This window comes from Saccopteryx bilineata, chromosome 2 (assembly GCF_036850765.1).
Source record: "Saccopteryx bilineata isolate mSacBil1 chromosome 2, mSacBil1_pri_phased_curated, whole genome shotgun sequence".
NCBI lineage: Eukaryota > Metazoa > Chordata > Mammalia > Chiroptera > Emballonuridae > Saccopteryx > Saccopteryx bilineata.
Window position 1 is genome coordinate 362174002 of NC_089491.1, and position 12660 is coordinate 362186661.

Below are 12660 nucleotides of genomic sequence, written 5' to 3' on the forward strand. Positions count from 1 at the left end.
ATTTTAAATAATATTTCAAATAATGGAATAAGTCATATCACAAAACCATTAGTTCATAAAATGGAATTAAATATTAAAGTTTGTCCCTTATCTATAAAAAATTTAAATGGTTTTCAAATCACCTCTAATTGTTATGGGCAGAAGATTTTACTTCTGAATATTCCAAACCTCTTTGTGGATGCGTGTTATATACAGGGTGGGGAAAAAGTGGGTTTACAGTACTGAGTTCATGAAACAGTTTATTCCTGTATTATTTATTAATTATTGTATTATTTTCCACATGAACAACTGTAAACCTACTTTTGCCACACACTGTATAAGAAACATCAATAGAAACTATAGGGGAGTCAGAAAACTCTAGAAAGTATAGAGTCCTCACACATAGGGCCCAATCTGGGTAAACATGTCTTGACTTTATAAAAAGTGAAAGAGGGCCCTAGCCAGGTAGTTCAGTTGTTTAGAGCAGTGGTCCCCAACCATTTTTGGGCCATGGACCGGTTTAATGTCAGAAAATATTTTCATGGACCGGCCTTTAGGGTGGGATGGATAAATGTATCATGTCACCAAGACAAGCGTCCATGGCCCAGAGATTGGGGACCACTGGTAGAGTATAATCCAGATATACCAAGGTTGCGGGTTCAATCCCTGGTCAGGATACATACAAGAATTAACCAATAAATGCATAAATGAGTGAAACAACAAATCAATGATTTCTCCCTTCCTCTCTTTCTAAAATCAATTTAAAAAGTCAAAGAGGAATTCAAAAGTTTAAGTGAAGGCACATAAAGAGAAATGCCAAAAGATACTTTATAATGTAACTACCTACCAATAAAAACAAAAGGAAGACCTAAGGCATTTCATTGTGGGCAGATTCTAAGAAAAGTTTATAATGATGACATTTCCTGGGTTGACTTGTTCATTTTGATTACTCTTAATTAAACAGTCTAAGCCTGTGTGTAAAAACAAAAGAGTTATTATTCAAAGTATATTAAAAGTTTAAAATCAACAATAGCTGTTTTTATAACATTTAAAAGAAAAGGTAAACAACTCAAGCTTACTTTAACAATTCTTTTAAATACAGCATTTCATGAGAAATTGAAAGCCTTATATATTGCTGGTGGGAATATAAAATGGTGCAGCCAATGTGGTAAATAGTTTGGTGGTTTCTTGAAAGCTTATATATAAAATTATCATATGAGCAAGCAATTCAACCCCTGAGTATATACCAAAAGGTTTAAAAACAAGGACTCAAACAGGTACTTGTACACCAACATTGATAACATTATTCACAGTAGCCAAAAGTGGAAACAACCCTGTGCATCAACAGACGAATGGGTGATGGAAATGTAGTATACATATGCACACAATGGGCTATTTCTCAGCCATAAAAAGGAATAAAGTTCTGATACATGCTACAAAATGGATGAACCTTGAAACCATTATGCCAAGTGAAATGAGCCAGACCCAGGACAAATACATGATTCCAGTTATATGAAATGTTTTGAATAGGCAAATTCATAGCAATAGAAAGATTAGAAGTTACCAAGTATATAAATGTATATAATATATTGTACACCTGAAACTAATACAATATATTTTTTTTTACTTTTTTTTTTTTTTTTTTTGTATTTTTCTGAAGCTGGAAACGGGGAGAGACAGTCAGACAGACTCCCGCATGCGCCCGACTGGGATCCACCCGGCACGCCCACCAGGGGCGCCACTCTGCCCACCAGGGGGCGATGCTCTGCCCCTCCGGGGCGTCGCTCTGCCGCGACCAGAGCCACTCTAGCGCCTGGGGCAGAGGCCAAGGAGCCATCCCCAGCGCCCGGGCCATCTTTGCTCCAATGGAGCCTTGGCTGCGGGAGGGGAAGAGAGAGACAAGAGAGGAAGGAGGGGGCGGGGGTGGAGAAGCAAATGGGCGCTTCTCCTATGTGCCCTGGCCGGGAATCGAACCCGGGTCTTCCGCATGCCAGGCCAATGCTCTACCGCTGAGCCAACCGGCCAGGGCCCTAATACAATATTGTATGTCAACTGTAAACTGAACAATTTTTTAAAAAATTACCAGCACTGGGGGGAAAAGGAAATAGGGACTTACCATTTAATGGCTACAGAGTTTCTGTGTGGGGTGATGAAAAAGTTTTATAAATAGACAGTAAGTAATACAGTTGCACAATACTATGAATAAATTAATGCAATTTAACTATACATTTAAAAATGATAAAATGGCAAATTTTATGACTGATATATCTATATATCTGTATCTGTATATATGTACTACCACAATTTAAAATACAAAAGAAAATGTGCCTTTATATAAAATGGAGAGAACTGGTGGTCATCACCATTAACCAAGCTGTCCAACTTGGCCACTGGCAGCCTAACTGAATGTGCCTCCTAATGTGATGTGACCTATATAATGGTCTCACTAGAAAATTTGGCCTGACTCTTATCATAAAGAAAGTGACAAATCTAGAACATGGGATGTTCTGTAGAACAACTGGCCTAGATTCTTCAAAGGATTCACCATTATTAAGAAAAGAATTGTAAAAAAAAAAAAGAATTGTTGATATGACTGTTCTAGATTGGGGAAACTATAAAAAAGAAAAAAAAAGCCACAAGAACCAAATACAGTTTTTGAACTCTGACTGGATCTGATATGCAGGAAGAGCAGTTATGAAGAATATTTTTGGGATAACAGAGGAAATTTGAGTTACAGACATCATGTGGGATGATAGTATTGAATTATTGTTGATTTCTCAGTTATGGTAATGGTACATATATGGTTATACAAGAGAATGTTTCTGTATTAGGAAATACATGCTAAGGTACTTAGAAGTATAATGTCATGAAATCTGCAACTACTTTTGGATGGTTTGACAAAAGAGAATGAGTATGTAGGAGGGTAGGAGGGAGGGAAGAAGGGAGAGAGTGCACTGGAACATATGGGATAAGATAATAGTTGGTGATTATAAATGAAAACTATGTAGGCGTTCCCGTAGTTTTCTTTCAATTTTACTGTGGGTTTGAAAATTTCAAAATAAAACTAAGATTTAAAAAAATTATACTTCTTCAAAGTTTTCTCTTTTTCACTTAGAGTACACCTAAGGAAACTGAATGGACAGTGAGAAAAATATAGCACATTTAGTGTTTTACATACCTTCTACATCATACCAATGGGCACCATTTGTGATCCCATCTTTGAACATCTCATCTTCTTCTCCAGGACAATGAGGAACCCCAGTTTTCATGATGGGGTGATTTGAAGCATAAGCTTTTGCCAAATATTTAAATACTTCATCATCTGAGGTTCTGCTGTAGATTCCAGTGGCCTTATGTTCTGGAGAATCATCAAAAGGATAACTGGCCACCACTGAGCCACCATGCAGATTTCCAGAAAGCACAAACCTTTGAAAATAAAACCAAATCACATATCACTAAAAAAAAACAAAACAAAAAAAACCCCCCACAAAAAATACCATATATTTAAAATTTTTACATCTTTCATAAATAAACTCAGTATTTCTCAACACCTAGATGGCAATTCTATCAGCTGTTATAAGTAGACCCACAACAACAACAAAAGAAGATGGAAAGAAAGTATTATCATTTAATAAATTTCAAGGTTTTTTTTTGTTTTTGGGGTTTTTTTTCCTTTTGTACTTTTCTGAAGTTGGAAACAGGGAGGCAGGCAGTCAGACAGACTCTCGCATACGCGCCGGACCGGGATCCACCCGGCACGCCCACCAGGGGGCGATTCCCCGCCCCTCTGGGGTGTTGCTCTGTTGCAACCAGAGCCACTCCAGCGCCTGGGGCAGAGGCCAAGGAGCCATCCCCAGCGCCCGGGTCATCTTTGCTCCAATGGAGCCTCGCTGCGGGAGGGGAGGAGAGAGAGACAGAGAGGAAGGAGAGGGGGAGGGGTGGAGAAGCAGATGGGCGCTTCTCCTGTGTGCCCTGGCTGGGAATCGAACCGGGACTTCTGCACGCCAGGCTGACGCTCTACCACTGAGCCAACCGGCCAGGGCCTAGGCACTTTTTTAATGATAGGAAAATTCTTTAAAGTTATTTGAGATTAATTTGAATTTTAAAAACTTGAAATTTAGGCCCTGGCCCGTGGTACTTTTTTAATGATAGGAAAATTCTTTAAAGTTATTTGAGATTAATTTGAATTTTAAAAACTTGAAATTTAGGCTCTGGCCCGTTGGCTCAGTGGTAGAGCGTCGGCCTGGCGTGCAGAAGTCCCGGTTCGATTCCCCGCCAGGGCACACAGGAGAAGCGCCCATCTGCTTCTCCACCCCTCCCTCTCTCCTTCCTCTCTGTCTCTCTCTCCTCCCCTCCCGCAGCGAGGCTCCATTGGAGCAAAGATGACCCGGGCGCTGGGGATGGCTCCTTGGCCTCTGCCCCAGGCACTGGAGTGGCTCTGGTTGCAACAGAGCAACACCCCAGAGGGGTGGGGAATCGCCCCCTGGTGGGCAGAGCGTGCCCCCTGGTGGGCGTGCCGGGTGGATCCCGGTCGGGCGCATGCGGGAGTCTGTCTGACTATCTCTCCCCGTTTCCAGCTTCAGAAAAATACCAAAAAAAAAAAAAAAAAGGTACCTAAACAATACAGTACAAATTAATGTTTTCAGGAGAGGTCTTATTCAGAGAATTCCAAATTCATGTAGTAAGTCAAACAATATGAATTTGCTAATATTTAATCATTTTTTTGACCTACAAAATTGACAACTGCATATAGTTCAACCTAAAACTTGTATTTTGTAATGTGTTAATTTCGTAGAAAGCATGGCTGGTATATTTGTTGAATATATTATATTAGTTAGGTTAATAACTTTCATCCTTTTTATATTACTGTCCAAAGAGAATTTTTAAGATAGGGAGTCTAATTTAAAACAGGATGTTTTTTACCCTGCTCCAGGTTCACAAAATACTAAATTCACATTTTCAGCCCTGGCCCATTAGCTCAGTCATTTAGAGCGTCATCCTAAAACACCAAGATTGTGGGTTTGATCTCTGGTCACGGCACATACAGGAAGTGAACAATGAATGCAAAACAAAGTGGAACAACAAATGAATGCTTCTCTCTCTCTCTCTCTAAAATCAAACAAGAAGATATATATAGCCTGACCAGTGGTGGTGCAGTGGATAGAGCTGTTGTCCTGGGATGCCAAGGTTCAAGGTTCGAAACCCCAAGGTCATCAGCTTGAGTGGGGGGGGGGGGGGTGTCACCAGCTTGGGCGTGCGATCATCAACATAATCCCAGGTCTTTGGCTTGAGCCCAAAAGTCGCTGGCTTCAAGCCCAAGGTCGCTGGCTTGGGCAAGGAGTCACTGGCTTGGCTGAAGCCACACACATCCCTACCCCCATCAAGGCACATATGAGAAACAATCAACAACTAAAGTGATGCAACTACAAATTGATGCTTTTCATCTCTCTCCCTTCTCCTCTCTCCCTCCCTCCCTGCCCCTCTCTCTTTCACACACACATTACACTTACACACACACACACACTAAATTCACATTTTCAAGAGAAAAGCTCCAGTTGAGAAGACTGGCAGGGATGGGGGAAGGAACCTGATACACTGAGCTGCTTTCAGAGAAAAACAATACAGCACATAAAAGACTAGTCCTCCATTGCATCACTGTAAAAGCAGCTCTTTCTAGGTCCAAGGTTCCTGATTGGGCCATTAGAAAATAAACTGACAGAGAGGCAAGACTGCTCCTATGAAAGAAGCATTTTTACTTTTTTATGTTTCTACTTTTAAGTGAACCCATTTACAATGTGGTCATATTTATAGCTAGAGAAGTCCTCCTTTTTTGTTGAAAGCTAAAGGTAAAAACAAGCTGAAGTCCTATTTATACATCTCTCTCTCTCACGTAACAGTTTAAACCATCACTGAGTATGGATTAAACACTTTTCTCTTTGTACTTGAAATTGGATTTTCTTGCTTCTACCTTTTTGTGGTTGAAATGGAACTGACCTACACAAATTCTAAAGGAGGTTGATATATTACATTCTTTACTACATGCTTGAAAGAAAATTAAACCTGTAATATGTCCCAGAAGAGATCAAACAATGAAAATTACACAGAATCTGTTCATCAGTAGATAAAACTTAGCCATTAAAGACAGTGATTAAACTCTAAAGTAGACTATAAAAAGAGACTAATTAAAAACTAATATAATTATTAGCACTCTTCCAGACACCACAGGAGAATGCCATTTGGTATAGTGGCAACTGCACAGGCTATGGAGCCAGCCAAAAATGCATAAGAACATTCAGTCTCCCAGACCTGGGTCACTAAAAGTATGATCAGGAGAATGTATTGCCTCTATATTCATCGAACCCCCCGTTTCTCCCTCATTTGTAAAACGGTGATTAAACCTACTTGCTTACTATGCTTGTGGGAATTAAATAAAATGATACTTGTGAAACAATGCCAGCAAAATGACTGCCTTATAGCACTTGCTCAAGAAATGTTCATTCTTTGCTCAAGAAATGTTCAGTCAAGTTCCTAGACTGAGAGATCTAGCATCATGCTTAGGGATCACTGTCTTACAGATTATCGTTCTACTGCCAGACCTGGGATGACACAATGATACAGAAACAAAAATGAATTTTATATTCTAACATTCTTTTTTTTTTTTCCTAACAGTCTTAAAACATTGCTCATAGCTCATAACTCATAGCTTGACGTACTAACCACTTATTTTCTGGTTTGCATGCCTAAAATAACTTAAATACTTTCCCCTCACTGACTTTGGTAAAGTTACAAGAAGGAGCCCAGTTGATCCATTCAGTAACAAATTTTCTTGAGTGTCAACTGTGTGCCAAAACATCTATATACTAGGGAGTACCTCCATGAAGAAACAAACAGAAAAACACCCTCAAGGCATTCATATTTTTGAGAAATAAAATGAATACATATTCTAAATAACTGAAACATGCTACCTTATTTATATATTTTCAATTAAAACTTCAGATTTCAATATTCTCTACTAAATGCTATGGTCTGCTTTGTTCAACAATTCTTGCAACACTTCTTAGAAATATATTAAAATGGCCTAACCAAATATGAAATTCTTACAACAATGACATACTGGCAATGTACTAGAGTGATAAAACTTAATTATTAGATTTTCCTTACGCTATTTACACAGTTTTGCAAGTATCAATAACACTCTTTGTCAAACCAACTTTGCATAATAGTCCAATTTTATTTAAAAGGTATTTTATGGTTTCCATTTAAATCAATTCTCTTAAGTGTTTCCCATACTTGACTTTAGCATTATATCTCATTCCTGGCACAAAACGGCTGCTAAATATATTATAACTATTATAAACAAGAGTCTATAGATACTAAATTGTAAATCTCTAAGTTAACTCTATTATGCTCTACAGATAACCCTATAAATAACTTTTAAAAATTAGAAGAACTTGGTGTCTGTTAAATTAAATTCTGAAGATTCAGGAAATTATAGATATACTGTACACACAATCCTCCAAAGAAAATCGGCCCCCACCCCTAACAATATAACACTTTTCACAAAGATATCAAAAAAATTATATGCTAATCTTTTAAAATCTAGGCAGATATCTTTAATTAAAGAAATACAGTGTGACAAAAATACGGGAATCAAGTAAATTGTAAAATCTTTAATAATGGCATTAAAAGCTTGTATATTTTCTTTCTTTTTTAGAGAGAGGGGGTGGCAGACAGACAAGAAGGGAGAGAGATGTGAAGCATCAATTCATAGTTGTGGCACCTTAGTTACTCACTGACTGCTTCTCATATGTACCTTGATGGGGGAGGGACTGCAGCTGAGCCAGTGACCCCCTGCTCAAGCCAGTGACCTCTGAACTCAAGCCAGTGACCATGGGATTATTATGCCTATGATCCCACGCTTAAGCTGGGGACCCTGCACTCAAGCTGGCGAGCCTATGCTCAAGCCAGACTGCGCTCAAGCTGGCAAACTTCGGGTTTCGAACCTAGGTCCTCAGCCCAGGCCAATGCTCTATCCACTGCACCACCACCTGTGTATTTTCCTAAGTATATGTCTCAATTATCAAGAGTACAAAAACACCCATTAGATGATGTTTAAAGTGAGACAAAGAAAACAACTTCACTTTCCTAAGCAGGAGGAAATAAGTCTTAAATTTTTACATACTCAAAAATAACAACAAACATCTGTTTCTAATATCTCTAAGTGAGTAAGATACCAAGAAATTATTTAAATGATATATTTCACAAAATACACTGAAAAAGGTAATTTCCGCATACAGACTAACATTTGTGGTTTTTAAATTTCCTATCCATAAAGCTGACTCTATAGTTAGGCATCAATCAGTCTCAAATTGTGTGTGGCTTATGTTTTAAATTTTATTCACATATCAATGTCCTTTGCCATTAATCATTAAAGAATATGCATTTTGAATTAATTTTTGAAGACAGGATAGATGGGGGTTCTTTTCACCCAATATACTGTCACGTACTTTCTCTTCTAATTAAGAGTTACATGTTTGAAGAATGGTTGGATATGAGTTGAGTAGTCTAGTCACAGAACAAAATGACTTTCTATGTAATACCATCTGAGACAGATGAGCTTTTAAATTCCCCACAAGTTCCTATCATTAAACAAACTGGCCCAGACTATAACTTATAATAATTAAATACTGGGGATATAAAGGAGTTAACCAGAGTGTGAATTCTGGGTTCTAAATTTTAAAGTTTAAAGTTTTCAATATAGCCTCAAGGTGACTTGCATCAACATAAAAGCTCATTTTCATTTCTGGCTACAGCAGAACACTGAAGAGAAGAATCTAGTCACAGAATTTATATCCCTGCAAGGGTTGTGACAGGGCATTTTAAATATGTCATTTAAGCAATGCAAACAGTCCATTTAATTATATCATCTCGGACAAACCCTGGCCATCACAGCTTTGGACAACAAGATGTATAGTAAAGTCATATTTCTTATGCAAATGTTCAGAGGTCATGACACGATTATCTTTAAAAGGAAAAAAAAAAATTCCTGAAAGCATATGTGAAATTAAATATCTATAAGGGATCTCAAAAGGAGGAGTAAAGTGAAAGGTGGAAGATAAAAAGACTCTAAAATTGTCACAATGTCCACAAATTTTCTAGGTGCTATATATACTGAAATCTTGTAGAAGAGATGGTTCTGACTCCCACAGAGAAACTTCTTTGCTCATTATTAACTTATCATTTCAAAATATTCTTCAAATCAAGATGGAAAGATCAACTAGCCTTGTGAAGACACAAATAAAGAGGGATATGCTGGCAAAGGTCAACCTTGAAAAAGGGACAAGGTGCATGCATCTGGAGTTTATTCCTTTTCTGATTTGCTGAAAATGTTACCGATTTCTCAAGACTCAGTTCAAGTTCTACCTCTTCCACAGAGATAATCCATATTATTGCAGCCCACACACATTTTGCAATAGGAACAATTTCTATAAAGTTTTACTGGGTACATATACACACACACCCACACCCATATGTATTTATAATATTCTCTTGTTATACACAGATTTCTTGAGATCCTCGTGCTTTTAATTTTAAAATCCCACATAGTGCTTAATAACAAGGTAATTAATAACTTAAGGTATGTATTAAGTGTGACAATAAAGTGCACAAATGACATCAGAAACCCTTCAGAGAGTTTAAAAAAGAAGCTGCTCACAGATGAATGTTCCAGATCTGCATGTTTTCAGCCATATCCATATGCTCCTTGGCTAAGTCAGAGGAATTAAAGGCTGGAAAAGAACCCGTTCCTGTTAAATAACCAGGAGGAAGACCCTAGGAGTGTCCTTTATCATTTCTGGGCTACAGTCTCCCTCTATGGCTGCTAAGAGCACTAACAATGTGCCCCAGCCTAAGTCCCAGCTACTCTGTACTATGTATAGATAAATGATTGAACTAACCTGACCCTCAATTTCCTCATATGGAAAACAGGAATGTTAATGCTGTCTATCTCATCAGGTTGTAGCAATATTGACAGAACTTATCTATAAAATGAGGGAGCTGACAATCCTTAAGGTGTCTTCCATCACTCAATTTCTATGGTCCTGTGAAAATAGGGATCAGAATGCCGAGAGGAGTCTTGCCTCCAGCCAAACGGCTCTCTTCGCATCCGTTAAACGAACAACAGTCTCTAAGCAGCGCTTCTCGGACAATCGGCGAACAGGAGGCTATAAGCGTTCTGGGCCCCGTCCCGGTAACGGGACATCGCCCTCCACCCTAACTACCCTGATCCCTTAGGCCTGCAAGTCTGAGCGTCTACGGAGTGCAGGGCCCAGCCTTTGCCCGAGAGGCTCTTGTGGGCTGGGGCGGGTAGGAGGAAGGCACTCACTTGTTCCTGCGGATCCAGTCCATGAGGGCACGCACCTCGGGCACGTCGTCCAGGGCCGGGGGCTCACCCGTGCTGAACTGGTCCGGGAAGCTGCGGTTGAGGTCGCGGCCTCGGCTGTTGTCACGGCCGCTGGACCCCGGAGGTCCGCTGTCGCTAAAGCCGCAGTCGCCCTCGCGGGCGCGCTCGAAACCATCCGGATTGAGGCTGGGCAGCAAGTACACGTCGGTGGTGTTAAGCAAGCGAACGAGACGCGGGTCCCCGCGGCGGTAGCCAGCTGCCAGCTCGCGGGCGAGGTAGACCAGCACCTGGCGCGACACGGTCTCGTCGCCGTGCATGTTGCCCACCAGCTTCACTTGCGGCCGGCCGGGCAGCAGCGGCCCCTCGGCGTTGGGACCCCAGTCACTATCAGCGGGTGGTGGCCCCAGGCCGGCTGTGAGGCGCAGCACCCACAGAGGCCGGCCCTCCACCGAGTTGCCTATGCTGAAAAGGCGGGCCAGGCCCGGGGGCCCCGCGGCCGCCGCCTCCTTCAGAGCCGAGCCCAGCTCCTCTTCGTGGTAGTAGCGGTCGAACCGGCCCTCGTCTGCCTCGGCGCCCGCGCTCGTGGTCGTTGTCGTCGCCTCCGCCTTCTTGATGTGCGCAGCCCGGGCCGGGCTCCCCAGCAGCAGCAGCAGCAGCGGCAGCAGCAACATCAGGTACGACAACTGCGGAAGGCGCTCTGGCCGCCTGGGCGGCCGCGCGCCCCAGCCGCTCGCCATCTTCCAGCAGCACAGCTAACCTCGGCTCCGCGCTCCAGCGGCCGGGGCCCGCCGGATCCCCTTGCGCCTAGCAACCTTCGGGTCTCAGCCAATCGCGGAAGGGCCTTCTGTGGCGTCACGCCTGGGGGCGGGACTTTCCTTAAAGTAGTCGATTCCTTTGATCCTGCTTTCCTCCTTTCCCGGACGAGTTTGGTCACTCACTTCCTACGCTTCGGTTCCTCTCACTCTCTTTGCCTGTTCACTATTTTCACTCCTGCGTTGTCTCCGTTTCTCCTCTGCTGGCTCAGTCTCTTCTTTATGGCGTACCCCTTCTTCTGAGTATTTTTACTAGCTCCCTTACCAGCTTTGTTGCACTTTGTCCCGGCTGCGCTTTAACGCTACCGAGCCAAGAATCAAAAGTTTCCAAAGAATGTACCTTGGAAAAGCATAAGGGAGCTTAAGCCCTTTCCGCCTTTCACCCTTCACCGGAGTCGTTGTGCCTAGGCTTGAGCCCAACGCCTTGCAAGCAATTGAAGAGAATGGGATACTTGGAGTGATAGAGGCTCACTACTGCACAAAGCACTACATTCCAATTTTAGTTCCCGCGTTCAAAGGAGGTGTCTCCTTTACGTTTTGCAGATTATCTGATGTGTAATAGACTCCCTTTGTGTTCATTTATATATTTCTTTGGTGTCACCCCATATTATTTCATTGCCACTAGTTCCTGTGTGTGCTGGTCTCAGCCTTCTGTAGGCAGATTTCATTTCATAGTTCACATGCCCACCTTTCAGAGCTTTCCTGAGCGAGTTGTTTAAGTGTTATCATTAGAAGCAGCAGGTATGGCATTTCTGGAAACACTTGCTGGGAGAGTATAATTCTTGAACTCCTCAATGGTCTGTCAAAGCTGGCAGATACAATATTTTATGTTCTAAAGAGGCCTTTATACAGGTCTTTAAAGTAGGTTTTTGTCACTTTAGCTTGAAGAAACAAAACCTCACAATCTTCTTATCAAGTGTGAAATTCTACCCATCTAACAACGTAATGGCAATAATTTGTATTTCCTTATTTCAAAGCCAGGCATTTCAAGGCCCCTTCCTTGAACTATGGTTGAACCCTAATATGACTAGTAAAGAGTTAATTCATTCATTTGTCAAATACTGTATTTAATAAGCAACTGCTGTGTGCCAGGCATATATGCTAGTCAGCAATCCATTCTACTCAGTTGGAGATTGGATACAGTTTGTGATAAGTGCTACAGTAGAGATAAGAGACCCAGGTAAAGGAAACCTATTCTACCTGAGGAGGAGGAAGGAAGAAGGAGAGAAAGTGGGGGTGCGGAGGGAAGAATTCTGGACAGGGGGAGCAAGCACAAGAAGGCTGCAAGGCTTGAGAGCAAATACTGCATGTTCTGTAAACCATGCACATCAGGATTTTTGCTGTGAAGAAACCCATAGGTGTGGAGATGACCAGACAGGAAGCAAGCCAGAGAAGCAGGACTAGAACCCAAAGAAACTCACAAGCCAGGCTCTGGGGAGCTCTTAATTTGGAAAACCATGGAGAGCC

At 41.5% G+C, this 12660-nt stretch overlaps 1 protein-coding gene across 1 annotated transcript in view; it reads right to left on the reverse strand.

The window, feature by feature from the left end:
• Nucleotides 1–11185, reverse strand: part of CPD (carboxypeptidase D) — an 84363-nt gene extending 73178 nt beyond the window's left edge. The window contains exons 1-2 of the mRNA XM_066263126.1: nucleotides 10364–11185; nucleotides 3158–3405 (exon numbers count right to left, since the gene is read on the reverse strand). Of these exons, the coding sequence (XP_066119223.1) occupies nucleotides 3158–3405; nucleotides 10364–11118 (1003 nt within the window). The 5' untranslated portion in view covers nucleotides 11119–11185. The remainder of the gene's footprint in view (nucleotides 1–3157; nucleotides 3406–10363) is intronic.
• Nucleotides 11186–12660: the final 1475 nt, after the last annotated feature.